Below are 22,417 nucleotides of genomic sequence, written 5' to 3'. Positions count from 1 at the left end.
TATTCTGGTGTCGCCAGGTGACAGAATAAATCCCCAAACCAGGTTGTTTAAGTAACAAAAGCGGAGTTTTTATCCCCTTTGGATCTTGCAGAACCAAATTTGTTACCATTTTTACAGTATGTACCTACTGCAAGACTCACTTTTCCAAATGCAAATGCACTAGCACATTGTTTTTGCTAATCACAAATTTATTCATTACTGACTGTTCTTTTGCATCATACATGTCCTTCATTTATATCTTTGCAGCATTACTTCATTCAGGAGTATTATCTTGCCTCTGGAGTATTCCAGGCTGCAAAAATTCAGCATGTAAGGAAGGGCAGTTAAAGAGCTACCAGTGGCTCCCAGAACACTTCAAAAAACAATCCTTTTTAAAAAAGCAGTAAGTTGAATCCACAATGTCATATTTTGGTGCTTGCTATATTATTTATCACTGATGGCATTTAAAAACAAAAAGCTTCCTTCCATTTTTCTTTTTTAATTTTTAAGGTCATGTTAAGGAAGATTTCAAGTACTGTGTTATAACTTCAGCTATTTTTTTTTCCAGTCTATCCAGGCTAGAAACATAAAATATGTCCAGCAAAATTTCCCTTAAAGGACTACTCCTGCACAAAAGCACTGAAAGCATTCCTGTAGCAAACAAATAGAAAACAGTCCTTCCACACCACCTAGGGCTGCACTCTAAAAATCACTCAAATGCAATGAGCTCAGGCCGGGGCCAGTGCGTGGATGGCAGGGCGCCCGGGGAACGGCAGGGGCTGCCGAGGGAGGTGGCAGCGGTTCAGTAGATGGCGCAGTGCCCTCACCGAAACCTGCACTTCCCACAATACCAAAGGTACAGACTGCACAACTGCACAGAAAAATAAGATCTTGCCAAACTGTCAAACTCCCCATGCCTCCTTTCGCAAAAGGAAAAAATGCATTAGCGAAAGTATCCCGGCCAAACTCCTGTGAGGACCATTACGTTCTGTGCACGTGCGATTTCCGAGCAACGCCAGCTGTGCACAGAGATTCCTTTGCATTGCCTATCCTAGTAATACCTAGAGCATAAGTGACTTTCAAGAGATGATCGGAAGTGGGAAGTGTTGTCTACCCTTCACAGCAGATTAAACTGAAAGCAGTTGAATGAGCTGTTCAAGGTTAGCAAGATCATGAAGGAGGCAGGAATGGCTCCCAGGAGCCATAGCTCCATTCCCATGTTTGAAAGAAGACAAAACTCAACAGCTAGAATACATATAGAGAGGGAGATGTCAGGAGATGATGTTGCACATATCTACATAACCACATGTCTGACCTGTAAAATGAGAACAAAGTAGTCAACAGGCTTGTTTCGCTGGTAGAGGTAGTATTCTGGGGCTTTCTTGTTCTTCTCATCGTATTTCAGCTCCTGGATGACGTTGGGATGTTTTAGCAGCCTGAGAAGGATCTTCTCTGACATCTGGGATGGACCAAAGGCTTCTACTTCTACAACACAAGATACAACTTGGCATTACACTTCAGATGCCTGGCAAGAAGTTAGTCATACTCATTAATAAGCATTTGCTTATAAAAGAAACACAGATGCAGATAGATCCATTATGGAATTGCAGGCTTCCTGTCTTTCGAGACTCTTAGATTTGTATGGGGGGAAAAAAAACAGGAACACCCCAACCTTAATTACAGAAGTACTTTTGAAAACAACCAAGAATCATTTCTTCCTCTGAAAGGGGAAAAAAAAAAGGCAGTCTTGCCCACTTGAGAGTTCAGAGTCACAGTTGTATAGGCTCACTGGAGAGTTGTAAATGGAACAGTATTACAGGTGGGGCACAGAGAACCTTTGAATATTTTTTTTCTTCCCCAAAGAGTATTAATGGTAACTTATGCATAGCACTCGTTTCAAAAAAAAAATCACTGTTTGGGGCCTAAAAAGTTGCTCTAGATAGACACTCTACATAAATCAAAGACCTCATTCAGGCTGCCATCGCTCATATGGGAAGAGTTACTCAAAGTGAGAGACAGTGCAGGTCAGTCCAAACCATGTGGGATTAATACCTGCCACACACAACACATCCCCTATTCTCTTGCTCTGCAGTAATCAGTGTTCCCAATAGGAGCTGTCTGAAGTGAAAAAGCTCATCTTTGTGTGGGAGAGTTAGGCCAGAGATGTCGAGATTTAAACATGCAAATTGATAAGGTTTCCTAATACCTCATTTCGGAACTGGACCTTTAATGAACCTGGACCTTTCATCTGCTAGAGATACTATTCTTAATTTAGAATGGAGAAAACAAAATTGTAGCATTCAACTTATTTAGTAGCGGCTTCATAGCCAGACCCGGATTTAAACTACACAGTTCTTTCATTCACAAAACAAGTAGAACGGCAGTACTATAAGACTATGTCTGTTGAGAAGGTGTTTAGGGAACTCCACGAAGTCTTGTACAACAACATGAACAAAGTTTTGCTTGCTGTTATATCCGAGTCTTCCTGTTGAACTGCTTCCTTTCACCAAGGACATGCTCACATGCACATAAGCAGCAGGAGTCCGAGCCTTTTAAGGAATTACTGCCCCTCAGCTGAGATATGACAAGCCATCAGGTACATGTGTCTCTTAAGTCACAGAGGCAAAACAAAGCATGAAGACAGACTAGGTGCATCTAGGCTGACAGTTACTGCATCTTAGAGGAGGGGAAGTACTAATTTCCAACTTGAGCTGGCAAGCTCGAGAAAACAGCTTTATCATTTGCAACCCATGAGTGTATGTTGAACACAGCAGTGAAGATGCCCATCTGAAAGGCCTGCATGTGAAAAGTCTTTATGTATCAAAGAGAGACAGCGTAAGCAATAGGAAGGTATGTTTTCCACAAGCTCTCCCATTAACAGGTCTTATCTCTGAGGTGAAGGGACCAATTCTACGACGAAAGGCAATGTCAGCTGCAAGAAACCATTCAGGCCCTGGCCTCTCTGCCAGACTGTCCACCCAAGGGCTAAGCATCAAGGTGATCTGGGATGGAGACAACTGTCCTCCGAAACCTGAAGCCATCAATGGAGGTCATACAAGCCAGCAAGAAATCCATTTTTTAAATTACAGTCCAACCACCTGTGTAGTCTGTATTAAATGTGTCAGCAGAGTTTTTCATTTCAAGTCAAAAAAGTCTCACGGAACAAGTTTATGCTTTCCTGCAAAAAGTCCAGCATCTCTTTCTGGATGAGGCGCCTGAGTGGAATTAAAGTCAGCTGGCCAGTGGTACCGAGTCCTCTTTGGTTTGTTCCCTGATCTCTTCCTAATGGGGTGTACTTGCTAGTCGTTAATCTGACGGACTCTAGACATGCAGTGCGGCACTTGGCATTCATCCTTACCTTTCAGACCAATTTAAAGTTACTGGTCCACCCCTGGTAAATGTCTCAGAGGGTTCATGCCGACACTGAACACAGGAGAGGAGAGAATTTAAAAAGAAAAACACAAAAGTGGCATTATTTGTCACCCCACAACCCAGCCTCCCTTCCCGCCTACACTGTCCCAACCCACCTCGCCGGCCTTTGCTGACAAACTGCCTTCGAGGCTCTGGCACGATCACAAAACAGATAAGTCACACTTGCCTGTTGCCAGGAAACGGTGCATTGCCAGGAGGAGCTGCGGTGATATTTTAACCTTCATCTCGCTGTCTGTCTGTTTGAAGGCAGAGAAGTCCTGCTTCCTGTCCCGATGGGCTACTTTCTTTTTCGTCTTGTTATCAGCTGGGGAAGGGAGGGTGGGAAAAGAAAGGAAGGAAGCGAGTTCTGTTAGAATAGGGTCCATGTGAACGGCGCTGGATGTAGACAGCCAGGACAAACTGTGCAGACAGACCCCTCTGCAGCACATGCAAAACCTGCTCACTGATGCACATTATAAAAGAGAAATAACCAGTGACCTGTACCGCGGGCTCATCTCGCCGTGAGCCCCTGTTTTGCAGATCCTGGCACCCATAGTCCCTATCACTTCAATGGGAGGAAATATCTGCTTGCAAACATCTAACGGCAGTCCGGGCTCTGCATATCAGACATAATGTGTGCACATATGTGGAGGAAGGGGGAAGAGTCCTGCTCAGCGCTACTAAAATAGAGAGATACTGTCCCACAAGAGTATCTGTGAAAACTACCATTTTCACATGCACTCCTTATTCCCAGGTAGCTGCTGTTACTAAATTTTGGGCTGTGTATGCAGAGATGACAAGCCTCCCCTCCAGGATCACCACAGACTTGACAGCAGGACTGTAGCGGTAGCAATATACCTATTCTAGATTTTTGAAGGTCATTCTGTGAGCAGCACAAGTCCAGCAAAGAGACAGACCTGCCCCCAAGCACACAGAGAAGAAAAATGACAACCCATGCCCTTTTTCTTATTTGGAACCAGAAGCCTCTTACCCTAGCAGTACTTCATCCAGGGTCTGGGCTGCATCAGGGACTTGAGTTTCTCTTCCAACAGATGGATGAGAAACTACCCAAAGGGATAGTTAAGATGGAAAAGGATGACTTAGTGATAGGTAAGACTGAGACAGCCCTTACCTATACTTGCAGGAAAAGATAATAATAAGAAAAATAATAGAAGGGTGAAGGGAAGAAAAGTCTCCCAGAAGCTCTTGTTAGGTCCTACCTCTTATATCAAGTTAGTGGGGAGTAAGAAGAAAAGAATGTGTGCTTTTTCTAAAAAACTCAGAGAATGCTGTTTTTTATGCATACTGTGGCAGAGATGCCAGCTCTCGGGAAGCTCTGTCATTGCTCTCTTCAGGGATGCAGAATCACCAGACGTACAAGTTTTGTCCCTGGGGTGGGAAACAGTCTCTTCAGTGGGACAGTAAAGGAGTTTGCTATTTCTCCCGTGAATGAGTTGTACCACTGCAGGCTTCACACTGCACTTCTGGTACCTGAACACAGGATTAGCACCAGACCTTGGAGGAACACCTTAAATCTTTTTGCCTGCAGCAGAGTCATCAAGGTAGGACACACAGGTTCTTAAACAAATGATCGAGGATTTCAGTTCCTCCTACTGTTCCCTCAGCAACTTATCCAAAAACCCTCTCCCAAGAAGAATGTTACGCAGTGCAAGCAGAGCCATATGGCGTAAAGCCTGTACCTTGGCTTAGTTTTGTAAGGAATGGTCTTAATTGTTCTTTGCTATTCAGGCAACTTCCTAGCTTCTTATAAGATGCAGGAACCAAGGATGGTGATAAAAGAAATTGAATCTGTACCAGTTATTTTCTGTCTATTCTTTCTAAGGTAAGTGAGATGGAGACCTCGGCATTTAAGTCATCCTGGCATGCTTAAGAAATCTCTGCTTGTGAGCAGAGCACTGTGATGCTGTTTGGTTCTGCAACATGAACAACGGGCAGCATGAAGGATGCCCTCAGTGTAACTTTTGGTGAGATGTCAACAAGTACTGTAGTTCTCTTCAGTAGGTTCTGGAAATATTTAGACTTTTCCTACAAATCAAAGGCAGCAAGGCTGACTGTCTGCTCATGGGCAGAGGAGAGATCTCAAGAGGAGGGGGTCCAAGAGAAGAGTTCAGACCTCAGAGCACCCTTCAGTTGGGCTGGAAGACAGGCTGAGGTACATACGCACGTGTGCCTGGACAACACTCTGGGAAGGTCCTTGTTTTATTTCTGTCCTCTTCTCTTTACAACCTGTATTAACCAGGGTAGACACCCTCAGTGCACTCCAGATGAGAACAAGGACAAAAATATCTCATCCAACAGAACTGTAGCTTGCTCTGACACATCAGGACCATACAACAATGAAACAGCAAGGACAGAGACAAGCTACTGCTTGGGATTGCTTCCATCAGATGCTCCAAGAAAAGAAAGTACAGTCCCCAGTGGACTAGATTCACTGACCCTGTACCCATACTCACTACCTCACTGTCTGGTTTAGGCAGTCAGAGGTGGACGTGAGGGGCTTGCTCTCTACCTCTGCTCAGAACGCACTCCATGGCTCCTTCGCCCTCTTTCCCCAAATGATGCAGGCCCCCAGGATGACAATCTATGCCCCATACACTGCACAGTTCTTCTAAAGCCTGTGGGTTTTTTTCATGTTAAAAGAAAAGTTTAACAACTAACTAAGCTAGTTATGCTAGTTTTCTTTTTGTCTCTAGCTGGAAAAAACAGGTTGCCCTGTGCATCACATGTGTTTTGGCAACTGACAGAAAGTCAGCACGACTAAACTTTAAGCTCTAAAGCAGCCTAAAATAGCTTTCTGGAAGGATGCAGATCCTGCAGCCTACCAGTGCTAGAACGCAGAACTTTAGCCAAGTCCACAGTTGCAACCGCCAACGGGGTAAAGATATCACTTTCTAAAGGGTGGTGGCAATCTTAGTATGTCTAAAGATTAGACTCTAACTACAGAAAGCTCTGCTCCCCTGCTGTACACGCTCTGCCAGTACCTGTAGGTCTTGCCAGACAAATCAGTGCTGCACAGCCTTTTCTATGTTCTTACTCTTTCACTGGATGACCAGTGAAAATACTTACTAGGGCAAACACTGTTTATTTCTGTAGCTCTGTAGTTTAAATGGGAGAAGTTGCATAGCGTTTAATAGCACATATATTTTTAACATACCTGTTTTGACAGCTGTTTGGAGATAGGGAATGCTAGGGTAAGATGTGGTCTTCCCCTGGGGGAAGCAAATGGCCAAGGCTAAAAAATGATTAGTCCAAAGCTATCGCAGCTGCAGCACTGCAGCTCTTAACAACTCGTGCGCCCCACGGACTGGCACAGCACGATCCTACAACATCTGCTTGCCAAGGCTTGTATTAGCTGCGACAAACTACCGAACACAGTGCAGGTAAGGATGTAAAAATGCAGTGAGAGGTATATAGCGGCACTCAGCACCAGGCTGTTTACCTGAAACGTATGGACCATGTGCACAGGGGGAGCGTTTAGATATTTCGTTTGTAGATAAGGCCAGGATTTATGTGGGGCGAAAGCTCCCTGAAGCTGTGTGTGTGTGTGCATGACAGCAGCATTCCAGTCGCACTAAGAGAGGGAACAATTAAACTCACCTTCAATTAGAAAGTGCTAAATAAGACGGGCTGCCAATCAAACCTGGGTCAGGATGGTGACTCCATGTCTGTGAAATGGAGTCCATGGTCTCCACCAAGACCAATACAAGACATGCAGCTTCCACTCTTGGGCCTCCGAGAAGGTTGAGAAACGTCCTCCCACCACTGCTAGGGACCTGGGAGTGCAGGGACAGACTCCTGCAGTGCCTCAACCCTGCCACGAAAAAATGCTCCAACTTTCCAATACCCAGACCCAAACACAGTGACAGATCTTCTTCCTGACACTGACTGAAATGTTGTCAGAGCCTGCCTGTGTCACGACAGAAACCTTTTTTCTCCACGCCATCCGCTTCCCCAACATGGAACCACGTGCTCAGAAGTACTTTGCCCAACCACATGCTCACATGTCAGAGATATTAACCAGCTTCTCTTGCCCTCAACTTCTCAGCAACATCTCTACAAGCCATAAGGCATAGCAGACTAGAGCAGTCAAAATAATACTGCCTGCCTGTCAGCTACACAACCCTTGAGGAACTTAGCTGCAGAGCTTCAGCAAGCCCCTTCTTGTTACAATCGCTTCCACCATAAGCATTCAAATGGATTTTCATGGTAATGGCAGAAAGGCACATCTCCAATAGCAAGGTAGCCATTTCAGCTAATTTCACGTTTCCATCAAACCACAATAAAAGATTTTTAAAACTTCAGAACAAAAGCATAATAACGCTGCCAAAATTTGTCCCAAGCTCTACTTTTAAGTGAACATCTAGCGCAGAGCAAATCAGCCCCAAACTTTCCAATTCGGCAAAGTTGTCAGCAAGCTAGCATGGTCTTACAACGGACAGTATCGGAGAACTCAAATTCTAGGTGGGGTTACTAGCACTGACACATATCAACAACAAAAAGTAGCAGCTTAACATACTGTGGACAAGAAGCTACTTTCAGTAAAGCGAAAGCGTGTTCCTATCACTATACCAATCCGAAATGGTTACAGCATCCCAAGCTGCTCAAATACAAAACATGCCACATTTTCTGTGAACCTCTCAGCTTCTTTGTGCATTTCTCCTCTCTCCCCTACCTCCATAGTTTCCTTCAATTTGAACAGTGGGATGAATTCTAGTGCTTCATAAGGAGACCAGAAGATCATCTTAATGATACACAACAGGAGCCACCCGTCAAAATTTCCTGCATCATCCAGGAAGCATAGGAAGTTAAATTTCCCTCCTATTCTGACCCATGAATTTTCAATAATAAAGCCTTCCAAGGAAGGACAGTTTCAAATGAACTCATGTTCACCAGCTCTATTTTGTTAATCTAGGAAGTCTTCAGATAGTAAAATTAAGTTCTCATTTCCTTGCCCTCTAACATGCTATTAATAGTCTAACCTCTTTTTCCTGCAGTACCAACTATAGCATGACCCATGCGGTTTCTTTTAGTAAACAAACAAAGAAAAACAGCAGTGAAAAGCATATACAATTATTTTCAGTTGTAGGAACATGGATATCTCTCAGAAGAGACAAGACAAAGACAGGATCTTTTCAGATTATAAAAGAAAGCGCGAATTCACCCTGCAAAAGCATTATGTCATAACTGATTAGCCTAACAATTCATTTGTGAAAGTATGAACAAATAGAAACACTGATAGCAACTGCAGTTCTGTGATTTGGATAGTAATTAGACTATTTAGTGTAGCATAAAACTGGGTTTTACATGAAACTTTGGGCACATAAATGCCAGTAAAATACTGATCAGCTACTGAAAGTAGTTCAGAGAATAACACTCTATTAAGAAAAGTGGTGGAAGTATGTCTGCCCCATGGTAGAAAGAGTTCATTTGGCTTGGAGGGCAGATAGATGCTCATGTTGGTATGGAAAAGATCTTGTAGAAGTGTTCAGATCCCTTCCACAGGAAAACAAAGAGAGAGCAAAGAACATCTAAACAGCATTAAAGATATTTTAAATGATTATCTGTATGATGATAAAACCTGGAGACATCCTTGTGCTATGTACTACACAAACATATAGTAAGAAATAGCATCTGCTTGCAAGAGAACAAAGTATAGATAAGACGCATGGGGAATGATGGAAAGGAAGTCCAACATGCACATGCCAGATTGTGCCGATGGAAACAGTAGCAAAGACACCTTAGGTAACTGGTCAAAGATCAGAGAAACTCTAAAGTGGCAAAGAAAAGAGTCTGGATCTCTCAAGTCCCAAGTAATGTTCTACCGGTAACATCATCTTCCTCAACACATATTAACACTAAGGAAGAAAGGAGCTGTACAGAGTGGTAAAAGGAGGAGTCATTCAGGACACTGATTTGCAGCCTTGAAGAAGCCTTTCCCTTCTCATGCTTCGAGTAAGAGACAGAGACAGGCTCTAAATAGACTCCATTCCCCTTCCCGGAGGCATGATAATCTGCCTGTCTTCTTACTAAAGTACAGTACACACACTACAGGCCTCGAGGTGGAAAGAGGATAGGCGAAAATGTGGGAGGTCCTGAACACTAATAAAACACTGTGGTGGAGAACAGCTAGCAGAAAAGATCAGAATGTTGCAAATGTAAATCTTCTAGATGGAAGAGTCAAATAAAGCTGCCCTGTTTCTATATTAACATCGCATAAAGGGGTGAGGCGCCCATGCTGTAAAAACAGAAGTTACTGTGACCATCTGAGGGATTTGTAGGTCATTCGACCCTTTAGATTTTAAATCAGCATCTTGCATCTCTCAAAACAAAGCTGTTAGACACAGATGCTGCTAGATGGAATCTTCCCTCTCAAATATATAAATAAAGTGCAAATATTTCTACTCACTGTATAGATCTGTTTCATCCAGAATTTCTGATTTGATGATCTCTTCAATCACATCTTCTAAAGTGACAATTCCCAGGACTTCATAAAAAGGATCCCCTTCTCCTTCATTGTTTACTCTTTGTACTATAGCCAGGTGAGACTTGCCTGCAAGGAGACAGATTAGCAATTCAGACATTTTAGAAATTCCTAAAAGATCAGAAGTTATAGCAGAATTATGGACACGCAGGTATAAATCAAAAGACAGAGAAGTTGGTTTCAGGCCTCATACAACAGAAGAGGCAAAGTTTTACAGTGCTTAAAATTGTAATCTGATTTCTATCAGAAAACCTCATTCCTGGATCACATAAATCCACCTAACACACTAAAAGAGAATAGTCAAAAACGCTGATGGTCTCTTCGTAATTTCTTTCTCCAGTGAAACTGTCACCCTAGCATCAAATTCATTATATTATTTCGTTGATGTTTGTTTCTCTTCTTGTCTCATGCATCAGCATGAGAAGGTCAGGTTGGAGTCCTCCTTTGCAGGGAGCTCCCGTGCATTTTCTTCTCAAACTTGGAAACAACAGCATCAACAGATGCTGCCAAACCTCAGAAGCATGCGGACAGGATAGAGCTAGGGGAGAAGAGGTCAACCTGATCCATGAGTTGCTCTTTTCCTCCTCCCTGCTGCAAAAACAATTTATTTAGACACACTCTATATAGAAGGGGGCTTACTTAGGAATTAATCAATTAAAATATTCAAAGAGACAGTGTCTGTTTAACAAAGAGAAAAGCTATGATGAGATGTACTAGTGGCTCTAAAGATCCCTAAGCTGCACATCGTTCACAGTGTATTTTATAACTCCTGAAGTCCTTTCTACTACAGGAATAACGAGAATATCATGACCCTTTGAATCCACTTTGACATCCGTGGTAGCCAGTTTCCATAGCTGCCATTGAAAGTCAGTTTTTTGTAAAGCTGTGTAAAGAGACACATTGATCTCTGCATCCATAGAGTTCACCAAATGCAAGTGGCATTTTGAGGCATAAATATGGCAGATTTCAACATGCTTTGTGAGACATTAGGAGTTAAGCAATATTCTCTCACGTTCTTCTGTGTTAGTTTCAAAAACTGATACTTGTCCCCATCTGTGGAAGATAACCAAAATAGCTCAACTTTGCTTAAGCCCCTTTATAGGCAATAATGTCTGCATGCTTTAAGATTCAGATTATTAGACCAGCAAGCATTCAAAGTATTCCAACCCAGACTTGCTCATGCTCAAAGAATGAAAATATCCTGAACAAATTAGACTAGGGAGGAAAACTTATCAACTACTGATATAAACATTGCATCAGGTCAAGTCAATTCACTTTGGTAAGATTTTCACATCTGCTTTCCCAGGGACCCAACATAAGCAGTTAAAAACAAATTCTTGGTGAATGCTGTCTGTCGAAAGTTAAATTCTTTTGCTATTCCCAGCTTGTGATCATTTAAAAGGAATTTTCCAAAGCAGGGTCTAATATTAGACTCAAAATGAAGTTTCCATTCCACTTAGGCGATATTCTCACCAAAGTAACTACTGCATAATCTGATTGTCTTGGAGCTACTCGTTTAGATGCAGATGGACATACTTTAAATACCAACTCCACAGCACTGCTGAGTCTTATCTTGAAGAGACCTTATTCTACAGTGAATTATTAGAAAGATGATTTGTGATTTTAAAGGATCGACACTCATATTGTACTGAAAGTCTCTCACTGTACCAGTTTTTATTTCCTTACATTCCTTGAGAGACTTCCAGCTCTTTTTACTGCTCAGTGGACAGCATTAAAAAAACAAAGAAAGGTGAGTTGGTAGAAAGACGGAAGATCGAGGTGTTATTATCATTGCAGTTCCCCTATAATACCTTAGTCCAATTACATCCATTCAATGTAATGATGTTCAAGAACAAACTGTGGCACAAAAAAGGTCACATGGACAAAACAAAATACTGTAATTGACTCCTGGTGTTTGCTCTGATATTAGTGTATTTGCTTTCAAGTCAAAAGGCATAACTCCCTCAGGAACTATTTCTATAATGGAGCAGAGTAGCTCATTTTCATTCAGATGCTGGTTCCTGAGGATCACCATACTCATTCATTAGTACATGGTAAGAGTACTCAGATCCATACAAGCAGGTAAAATAAAAAAAGCGGCCTTCCTCAAACAACAAACAACAGTACTATATTAACTCAGCATTACAGCTTTGATCAAAATGACCAATTTCCAGTCTTTTCCTCCACTTCTGAATTTCCCACCATAAGGCTGAACTACTTGATGTAATTTTACGTTTTGCACAAAAAGAACAGCCCTTTACTAGCAACAGAGTCCTAGGAGGTAGCAGGCACATCTGCAAGCAATGGGATAGATTTATGGAAAAGAGTCTGGGAAGGAGCTGAAGGGCTGTAATACCACAGAAAGCGTGCGTGACTCTCATCCACCAAACCATTTACACAGCCTTCCCATTGGGGTCCAGCCCTGACCAAGACTTTAGGATCATTAAAAATTTTTGGACTGTAGAACACTCTCCCCACTTTAGCATCTGCAAGACTCTGTTCTACTCAACAGCACTTAACTATACTGTTAAGACTGTTAAGTCTAATGAAAGGTATTTAATGTGGTGAGACCAGCTTCAGAAAGTTCGTACCAACTGTTGCTCTTTTATGCAACTTTTTGTCTTAAACATGAACTGATAAGGAATTAGTTAAGGATGGGTTTGGACATTTTGCACTTTCTACAGTGGAAAAGAAGGCTAGAAAAGTTTGTCTGGTTTTGTCAAAATCTCTGATTTTTATTGTCTTCGCTTATCATCCAATGTCTTAAGAGTATTGAAACTTGTCTCCTCTAGTGTCAAATGTCAATGAATGTCTTGGTGGGTAGCATCAATTTTCAGATCTATCTTCATTATTAAAATAATACTTTGCAGAGTGTTTATCTGCCACAAATACATACTATCCAAATCCAGGCTAACACTACCCTCTTTCCCTCTTGATTGTCAAGTTTTCATATTCCTGACTTTCATGAACTCATCACTTTGCTGGACTGAAAACCAAGGCTGTGGGGTCAGATGACTTTGAGCCAATCTAATCAGGCTGCCTCTACGAGGCTGCCTTTTGCTCCCCAAGCCTTGTCCTCCAATGCTCATGACATCACACGATCAGCCAGACCAGAGAGCTGATCCATCTGAAAACTACATTTATTGGGTCTTTGTAAGTTAATTTTCATCCAGATCCAGAGGTTTGACAAAAGTCACCATAGAGCGGGACAAGCACCAGTGCTGGTGACAGAGGTGAGAGGAACACACACTCACGGGCTGGCTGCCCTCTCAGGACAGCCTGGTTTTAACTGCTCTATAAATGACTGCAAAAATATACCCTGCAAGCATGGAAGCAATCAAGGAGGAAAAGGCTAAAGGAAAATCCAGAGGAGCGTAAAGACTTCTTTATACATCATAAAAGAGCACAACACAGCATGTGCCCAACTTTAAAAGCGGCCTGAGAGTAAATAACAATTCCTCCAAGTATTTTAAATAGAAATTAGCTACAGCTTTATACAAAGATTTTACCAGGCCACTGGTATTTGCTATTCGTTTTTATCCAGAGACAAGTTTCAACTGCATCTGCTGCCGCTAAGGGCATAAGATACATATTCCAAAAGGATCTGAACAGGATAAATGTCCAGGTAAGGAAATCTGGACTGTCTATATTACCACCAGGGCTTTGAGGGCAGAACACAAATTAAATGAAGAGAACAAGTATGCATGGAAAATATATAAATAATTTCTATACTTCACTGGTTTTCTGGCAACGGTCTGTAACCACAATACATCTCTGACATTAATCTTTATTTTATCACCCATTTTAAGTGTCAGTAGAGTGAGATTTAGCAAGCCCGCAGCTCTGCAGCACTAACATATCTGATGATAAAGGCAGAAAAGACCTAAGTGATCTGTAATACACAATACAAGGAGAGAACTGCAGGCAATGCTCTTACGCAGAGCTCCTCTGTGGCCACACGCAGGTAGCTTTTGCTTTTTGCCTCAGCTTCCCCCAGCTAGAGCAGCAGTTGGTAACAACTTCAGCAAGAACCTACAAAGCTCATATGTGTGCACAGCTCCAGATCCAAAATGTGATAAATGTTAATTTCTCAGTTACCGTCACAGGCAACTAAAGGACCAGGGAGTTTTGTTAAAAGCAAATCCACTATCACCTTATTGCTCAAAATCTTGCAGCACAGCTTGGATTTTACTCTGTACCACAACTTCTGATTTCAGTTTATTAAGCTAATTAAAAAGCATGAAGATGCTTAATGAAATCCACCCTGAATGAGCTCAAGAGAGAATCCATGTGCTGGGACTCACCAGGCAGAACAACACTGTAAGAAACACTTGAAATACTGATTCTCTCGCAATAGCTTGACCATTCTTTGAAGGAGAGATCGAAACATTTTCCTGACCCTTTGATCCTTACACTGAGGCATTTATACATTTGCAGCAAGGACCTAAAAATATTAACATGCTGTTCAAACTAGAGATGTAAATACCTGGTCATCAAGTTCAACATCTGTTCTGGTCAGCACTGAGGCCCTTGTCTGCACAAGGAGCTTTACCATATGACGAGAGCCGCATCAAACCCTACTCCCGCATACCACTTCCCCAGAGATGCACTTAGGAACACCCCTATAAGGATAGCTGTCAGTTTAGATTAAACTTCCCCAATCAATAAACGTTATAACTTTTTAACCAGTGATCAGCCACACTCATACAGTAATAAATAAATACATGGGAGTTTATACTGAAAAAGGCAGAGCAGCTTGAATTTTTCTCTGGCTGGTATAGCTTGTCAACGTAGGAAAGTACTAAGAAAAGGGTGCTAATGGTGATTTTGGGAAGTGACGCACAGTGCTGAATAGATTGAAGAAACACCAACTAATGATTAAAGTACAAGAGCCTTAATTTCTGTTCTCCTGCATCAAGGGTGAGTTACCTCACCATTCTGTGCTACAAAACTGGGGATAACGCTTTTCCCAAAGCAGCTGGTGCAAAAAAGGCTCAAGCGTCATTCTTAGCACTTTGCTCTATGCCAACGGTGCCATTCCACAGAGAGACGGCCAGCTCGGTGGCTGCGGGGAGAGCTGAGGTTGCCATTTACCTTGACTTTAGCAAGGCACTCAGCACGGTCCCCCGAGTGTCCTTGTAGCCAAGCTGAGACTGCAGTCAAGAGATACGAACTACATGAGCGGAACTACAGGGAGTGGAAAAAGGACAGGACCGCTGGGCTAGAGTCTGGTGGTGAGTGGTTCAGTTCTTAGTGGCATTCCTCAGGGTCTGAAAACAAGGATGCTAAGCAGTAATGACCTGGATGATTGGACAGATTGCACCTTCAGTGAGTTTGCAGTCAACACCAAATTGGAGGGTAGGGCTGCCTTTCAGAGGGATCTTAACAGGCTGAAGAAATGTGCTGACAGGAGCCTTCTGAAGTTCAGCAAATGCAAATGCAAAGTCATTTACCTGGGGCAAAATAACCCCATGCTTTAGTACAGGCTGGGAGGTAACTGGCAGGGTCTGCAGAAAAGGACTCAGTGGTCAGTTACTGCTGTCTTTAACTACCTAATAGTAGGGTATAGACAAGACAGAGCCAGACTCTTCTTGGAGCTAGAGACTGATGGGACAAGAGGCAATGGACACAAGCTGCAAAAACAGAAACTATCATTAGATGAGGAGAACATTCTTCCCCATGAGAGTGGCCAAACGCTGGGACAGGGGCCCAGAGCGGGTGTGAAATCGCTATCTTTGGAGGTATCCAAAACTCAGTAACCTGATCTCACTTCAAAGTTAACATGCTTTGCATAGGGGATTGGACCAGATGATCTCCAGAGGTCTCCTCCCAAATTATCCTGTGATTCTAAGAGACACTGACGGGAGGCATGACTGAAATCCAGGCCTAAGCTTCATTTCTGACTTGCAATTTTCCATTTTTCTGCTTAGGAACCTAAACACATCCAAAATTTCCAGTCCTCAAGGATGATGCATAGAGAGAGCAAGTGGTGTGTTTTACTGATCTGGAATGGCACAATATGCCCTTGTATGTGACCAAACGTAATAGCAAAATGACACTACTAACCAGACCATGCAGCAGACATTTATAATACTGCTGCCATAGCTTTAAAACAGAAGACACGTCTCAGAAGTGGTCCAACCATGGAGCTATACCTCTGGGGCTCTAAGCAGTGAGCAACAACCTGTGCACAGTATGTTTAAGCTTATGTCATGGCTAAGCAACTAGACATGCCTCTGTCTCTGCAGATCAGGTTTATGAACTTTGTACCTGGGAAGCCTCACATGTTTGTTTGCCCCATGCAAGCATCAGATCTCATTAAAGGCTTTCAGTTCACATTTATTAAAAAATAAGGCATATATCAAACCTATGGTAGGCAATTAGCAGATTCCTCCCAGTCCTTCTGTAGTAAAGCTAGGATCAGGCTAGACTGTTTTTGTTAAAACCAGTAATCCAAGTCCACTTGATGTTGTTGAGTGCCCTTGAATGTTAAGCTATAACCTGTTTAATATACCTACAATTAAATGGAGAAAAATCTCAGGAGATGTTTAGTTGCCCTTGAATTTGCTAACTAACAGTCTGCGTCTCTGAAAAGTCTTCTAGGTTGCCCTTACTGACTGTTTTGGTTTTGACTGAATTCTACTAGGGTAAACAATTTGGTTTGTCAGTGAGATTCAGAGGTTCAGCAATGCATTATGCAAAACATAATCAATTTTAAAATGTGTTGTATAATTTAACCATTAGAAACAACTCCCTCTAGAATAGCGCTGGCTTGCAAGCAATTATAGCTAAGTAACAAGTGTTTTACTAAATTTCTTTTCTGCAGCACAGTTCAAGGACATTAAATCTCTTTTCTATTAGCTGAAATTTGCATTCATGCCATTTGCTTTTGCACTTTGACCATTTCCAACAGGGAAATTGGACTGTTCCTTTTTTCCCCCACCCTCATTTCACTAACTGGTGTACATGTGCAAGCAACATTGTGTTTAGGTGCGTAACACAAGACTGTTCACATATTTAAGTGAAAATCTTTAAATTCAAAACGTCTGCATGAACATAACGTTAATGGCGAATAGGCTTCTTAGATCAAGCTTTTTTCTGCAACAAAACACCTGCTTTTTTGAAGTATGCTTGGGAAGGGAACCCAATAACCAATATTCATGTAATGCAGCCACAGGAAACTCATCGAGCCCCACAACAAAGTGAGTGAAAATATTAGCGTCACCATGGGGCATATGGTGATTTTTTGCCTTTAAACTGGAAACCTCACAGTCTCGCATAAACATTAACTAGACAAGCACATCAGCCCTCACAGAAAAATAGAGCAGCACTTTGAATAAATTCTTCCCGTTAAAACCCTGAATCCTGTCTTCCCGTTTTGGTGGGAGGACACCAAAAAAAGGAAAAAACTAAGCAGAGTTTCAGAATGACTTCCTGACAGTGAATTGTATTTGTAAGGAATACTTTCCCAAGGGAAACGGCATAAGCTCAATTACTTGCAACTTTGAAACTAGACTGGACAAAGCTCCTAGAAAGGACTCAATAATTCTCCACTGCCCTGTGGCAGATGGAAGAGAAGGGATGATCTAACATTTTCCATCTCTGGCAGCCCATCATTCGGCGTATACGCTCCGACTCGACTGCTGTCGCCTACCCTTCAATTTGTTCCTCCCAGACCCTCCTGAGAAGCACTTTGCGGCTGCTTCTAAAAGTAGAAGCACAGCTCTAGAAAGCTGCTACCTGTTGCAGCTTTGAACGCAACTGAACTGTACCTGGCAACAAACCTGGATCAGAAGCTGAGAAGTCGCTGTGGGTCCAAGAGTAAAAGAAATTAATAGGCAACCAGAACTAACTTGAGAGTAAGGAAAAAGGTCATTTAAACACAGAGCTCTGTTATCGGAGTGGAAATCTTAAGGAAGAATCTGGAGACGCAAGAACATTTAGGGGAAACTATTACCAAGTGTAGACCGGCAACAAGAGTGAAATGAAAGAACAGAGAAAAGTTTCAGACCCTCCTTGAACATTAGTAACGATCCCCTTTGCCACGGCCAGTATGCCAGTGCTCCCCAGCACACAGTCCTTATCCTCTAAGGAATTTGGGCTGTTCGCAAAAATATAGTTGGGATTGGCAATAACCAGGGTCCACGGGGACGTAAAACTCGCACCTCTAGCTGGGGTGCTGTCAGTATTGGCCAGAACAGATGACATCTGTCTGGTAAATGGACAAATATAAGCTGCTTCCAAAAACTGGAGGCTAATGCCCTAGAGAAAGTATCCACTGGATCTTACAGCAGGAGAGGAAGAGTTTGAAACCTTTACGAGGCTTGAGAGAAAGCCCTCTTGAAAGCAAAGCAGTCTTTGACACCCTTCTGAGGCTCTAAGCTCAGTAAGAAGGTCATGATATCTGGATACTGATGGTCGGAGACGAGAAACAGGCTAGAAGTTTAAAAAATAAATCAAGCAGTTCAAGGGAGTGCCGGAAACTAAAGTTGAGAGAAGAGATGGCAACACTGAGAAGAGAAAATATTGAGTCTGGAGAGAGACCTATCAATATTTGGGCTAACACAGAAGAAAAAATTCAGATAAAATTTAAGGCAAGCAAACAGAATATTGGAGTCATTCTTGGTCACAGTTCAAACCTTGAACACCAGATTCAAAAGATACTTAAAAGGGTGACTTATGCTGATGTGATTTCACCAGTGCCTCAGCTTCCCAGAGCAAGGAATGATCTTTTGAAAAGAAACGTAAGAAATGCAACTCTGCTGATTTGCACATTCATGGCATGGTCAACGCGGCTTTTTTTCGTAGTGTTCAAAGAGCCTAAAAAGGAGTCAAGCTAATTTTATTACTTCCCTGTTTGTTCAAGATTGTCCCCATTGATTCCAGCATTCCTTCGGGGATGAAGAGCAGGCACCAGCCAGCAAAATGCAGCCAGCAGAGGGAGCGCAAAACCTTGGGTTTGCTCAACGCAGAGCTCAAGGACCTCCAGGGCACCCGCTCCAGCAGAGAGCGGGAGCAGAGGAGAGGCCCCGGGCTCCGGCATCAGGGCCGCTGGGTGCTGGGCTGCTGCTGCGCCCGGGGAAATCTCCCTTCAGAGACGGACACTTCAGCCCGGGATCCCACCGCGGTGACGGACACCCGCTGTGGCCCCTTCGGTGCCTCCCAGGGCTGTGCCGCTGCCGTGACCTGCGCCCACCCCACCTGTCCCTGTTAGCCCAGCGCTCCGGGGCACTGTTCGTTGAGCCCTGGGATCAGCCCTCACAAGGACGCAGGAGAGACGCCATCCGTCACCCTGTCAGGCTGCCCCCACCTCGCCGCCTGTCCAACAGGCTGCTGCCCCCACCCAGCGCTAAATCCACCAAATAAAAACAAGCACGCCAAGAGATGTTTGTGAGGAGCAAAAATAGAAGTTGTCCCAGAACAGCGATGAACTCCGACGGCTTCGGTACTCAGGTAACCAATACACGACACCAACAAAAACATTGTTCTGTGTTATCGCAGCCAAAGCCCCTGGTAATCTTACCCTCCCTTTAATCCTACCTGCCTCACTTCCTAGAACAAACACGGTTTCATTTGGGGACCTTCTGGATTTTGGCATTGACCCCACTGAGTTTTAAATCCTACAAAGGTAAAGTACTGGAAGCCGCAACAGAAGCACGCCTGGACGTTGGGACGAGGTTAGCCGAGGGCAGCGTGCTTACGTAAGGACCTCGGCAGCGCTGAGAGCAAAGCGTCGGAGCTGGAAAGGAAGAGCAGCATCTTGGGACTGCGGCTGGTGAGAGGAATTGGGGGCTGCATGTATTTTCCTTTCATTACCATCATCGGTTCCTGCAATTTACTTTTAGCTCATTATTTAGGACATAAATTAAAAAGGATCCTGGCGTTACCAACATCTTAGATCATTAATATTCCATTTTAATGACCTATTTTACTCTGGGCCATTTACACCGCGTGCAGCTTGCAGTCCCAGCAGCTCAAAACCCCGCCTGGTCGACTGCACTGTCAGATTTTCAAGCACAACACAAGGCTTTTATCATTTACATTGCGGCGCGAGCCAGGGGAAGCGTCACAAAAAGCTACCCTCTTACTTTCTAAACTGGTGACAACCTCTGTCGGGCAGGATTAATGCAACCTCAGAAGCACTTAAGTGCATGTGCTTTAATAGTGAGGGCAGCAGCCGAACAGCCGTGCCTGTAAGCACAACCAGCGCCGGTGACCTTGACTTTGCGCGAGTGCCGAATCAGGGCCACGTGAGCGCGGGCTCTCTGACGCTGCACATTTCTCCAAAATGTAAAACAGCGCTTGCTGATTCACGTACCAAGCTGGGGCAGCCGCCATTAACGACAGACTTCAAATCGCATTGCCAGAAAATGAAGGCTGCCTCCGCGGTTCAAAGACACAAGAAATGCAACCTTCTTCTCCCGCAGGCTTTTTCTTTGGGTCAGGTTTTGGCTCAGATACCATGAGACATAAGGTCCAAGAAAGGCTGTCTCACAAGTACGTCTCACACCGCAAACAAATTCAGTGAGAGACATGGGAATATCTTCTGGCTGTTTTATATATTACAGGTGCAGGGCATCTAAACAGAGCAAAGCGTCAAGGCAGCCATGGATCAGAAAACCCCACCAGGAAGGAACATTTCCAACTTTCTGAACCCACCAAGAGCATCTTTAATTTGCCTGGGTGCAATTTTAGCTAACAGCACAGGGCAGAGCACTGCTAGCCCCATGCCCGTGTATCGAGAACATGTGCAGAACAACAGTTAGGGGCACGAGGGAAAAAAAATCATTTAAACCACCCAAAGACATGCCAAAACTGTCTGACACTACAGGCAACAAGCAGACTAAGAGAGATGTGGTCCCAGAGCTGAACATGGCCCTGAAAACTGCATTTTTCATTCAAAATATGAAGACAATAAGGTATGCAGGGGGAAAAAATGATTTTGCATAACATTCTAAGGATTTAAATACATTTTATCTTGATGATTTACAGTTCAACTGCTAACTTGGCAGCTCCAGGAAAAGGAAAGATTACGGCAGATTGCCTTGTTTGAAAGAAGAGTGACAATACTGATGATATATTTGAATGCATTATTAACATTACTGAAGAACAAATGTAGAATGACTGGCTTTGTTCCTAGGTGTTTTCAAGTACTCATATACGTGGGAGTTTCAAATAAAAAGTAATACAACACCATCTTTCCATCCAGAGAAGGCAATATTAATTTTCTCAAAAATGGTATTACTGGGTCAGATTTTGGAATGGGGTAAAAGAGACTTAAGAGATCAACCTCCGTAGCAATTATACAATGAATATTTTTAATTACTGAGTTTATAAAGTGAATTTTTCAAGCTTGCATTTGTGAACAGTCGTGTAATTAGCATTTCAGTGGACCACCCTCCATAGCTCTCTGGTAGGCTGAGTTTGCTCAGAGCTCTTGAAGGAGGAAGGAAACTCACAGATAAGACTCACAGGTGAGACTGCAAAGCCTTGCCCCTTGAGACAAGCCCCCCACTGGAGATAAGGCAAAAAGGGGGAAAAAAAAAAAAAAAAGAGTCTAAAGTTGTGAATTTGTGAATTTGCCACCACTTGTTTTGCCGTGACAGAGTTCCTCTACTCCAGAAGATTAAGGTTAAACAGGATATACCTAAATCACCACGGGAATCAGTTTGGAACAGAGATCACAGTCTAGAATGAGTAGCCAGCGGTAACTGCCTTTCACATGTCTATTTTACTATTCTTTTGAGCAACTTATTTGATTTATTTAAGGTGAATCTGTTCCCAGATTTTACCACAATATTTTGCTCCAGCAGTTTATCACCGTTTTCCTAACCCAATGACAGAGACACGAAGCACGACACTTGAGGAAGCAAGAAGACAATACAAAGAATTAGTGGAATGGCCACTTATTGTTTTAGTTCAAAATTCAGGCCAAAAGGATTTCAAAGAGGGCACATAAATCAGGGCAGCTCAACAGCTTTCCAGCCACTGGGTGTGGATGACATGGGACTTGCACCTACATTACAATGTCATTCAAATTTTGTCAGTTGTTTACCATACAGTGAAGAGGTGTGACAGTCCAGTTGTTTTTTTTTCTAGCAGGGTGATATTTTAGTGCTGTAATAGGCATTCTGACAGTATTTTTTTCATGATTTGCCTCAAGAGCTCAGGGAAGATGTAGTGAAGCCAATCCCATGTCATCTTTAGCATTCTGCACAAATCCTTATCATTATTTTATTCCCATCCAAAATGAATCTGAACATATTTGCCCCCAAATGACCTAAATACTTAGCTTTAACACCACTGACTTCTGGGATTTCATTTACTTTGACAATTTTACTGCAGAACAAGCTTTCTGGCACAGCTTCTATTAAGGGGACAGGGCTTCTGATCTAAGCAAAATGCTTTTTCATTCAGTCTGCTCTGGCAAGGGACAGAACTCTGTTTTTTAAGATTGTTCACCTTGTTTGTACAAGCGTCGTGTCACAGAGGAGCTCTGTGATTTTATCAAAGCCTAGGCTCTCA

At 43.0% G+C, this 22,417-nt stretch overlaps 1 protein-coding gene across 1 annotated transcript in view; it reads right to left on the bottom strand.

Annotated features, from left to right (window-relative positions):
* CNNM2 (cyclin and CBS domain divalent metal cation transport mediator 2) overlaps window positions 1–22,417 on the bottom strand; it is a 129,488-nt gene that overhangs the window by 14,752 nt on the left and 92,319 nt on the right. The window contains exons 2-4 of the mRNA XM_013954983.2: window positions 9,818–9,961; window positions 3,578–3,715; window positions 1,295–1,464 (exon numbers count right to left, since the gene is read on the bottom strand). Coding sequence (XP_013810437.2) covers window positions 1,295–1,464; window positions 3,578–3,715; window positions 9,818–9,961 — 452 coding nt within the window. The remainder of the gene's footprint in view (window positions 1–1,294; window positions 1,465–3,577; window positions 3,716–9,817; window positions 9,962–22,417) is intronic.

This window comes from Apteryx mantelli, chromosome 7, assembly GCF_036417845.1.
Source record: "Apteryx mantelli isolate bAptMan1 chromosome 7, bAptMan1.hap1, whole genome shotgun sequence".
Taxonomy (NCBI): Eukaryota; Metazoa; Chordata; class Aves; order Apterygiformes; family Apterygidae; genus Apteryx; species Apteryx mantelli.
This window is presented reverse-complemented; position numbering and strand designations above follow the sequence as displayed.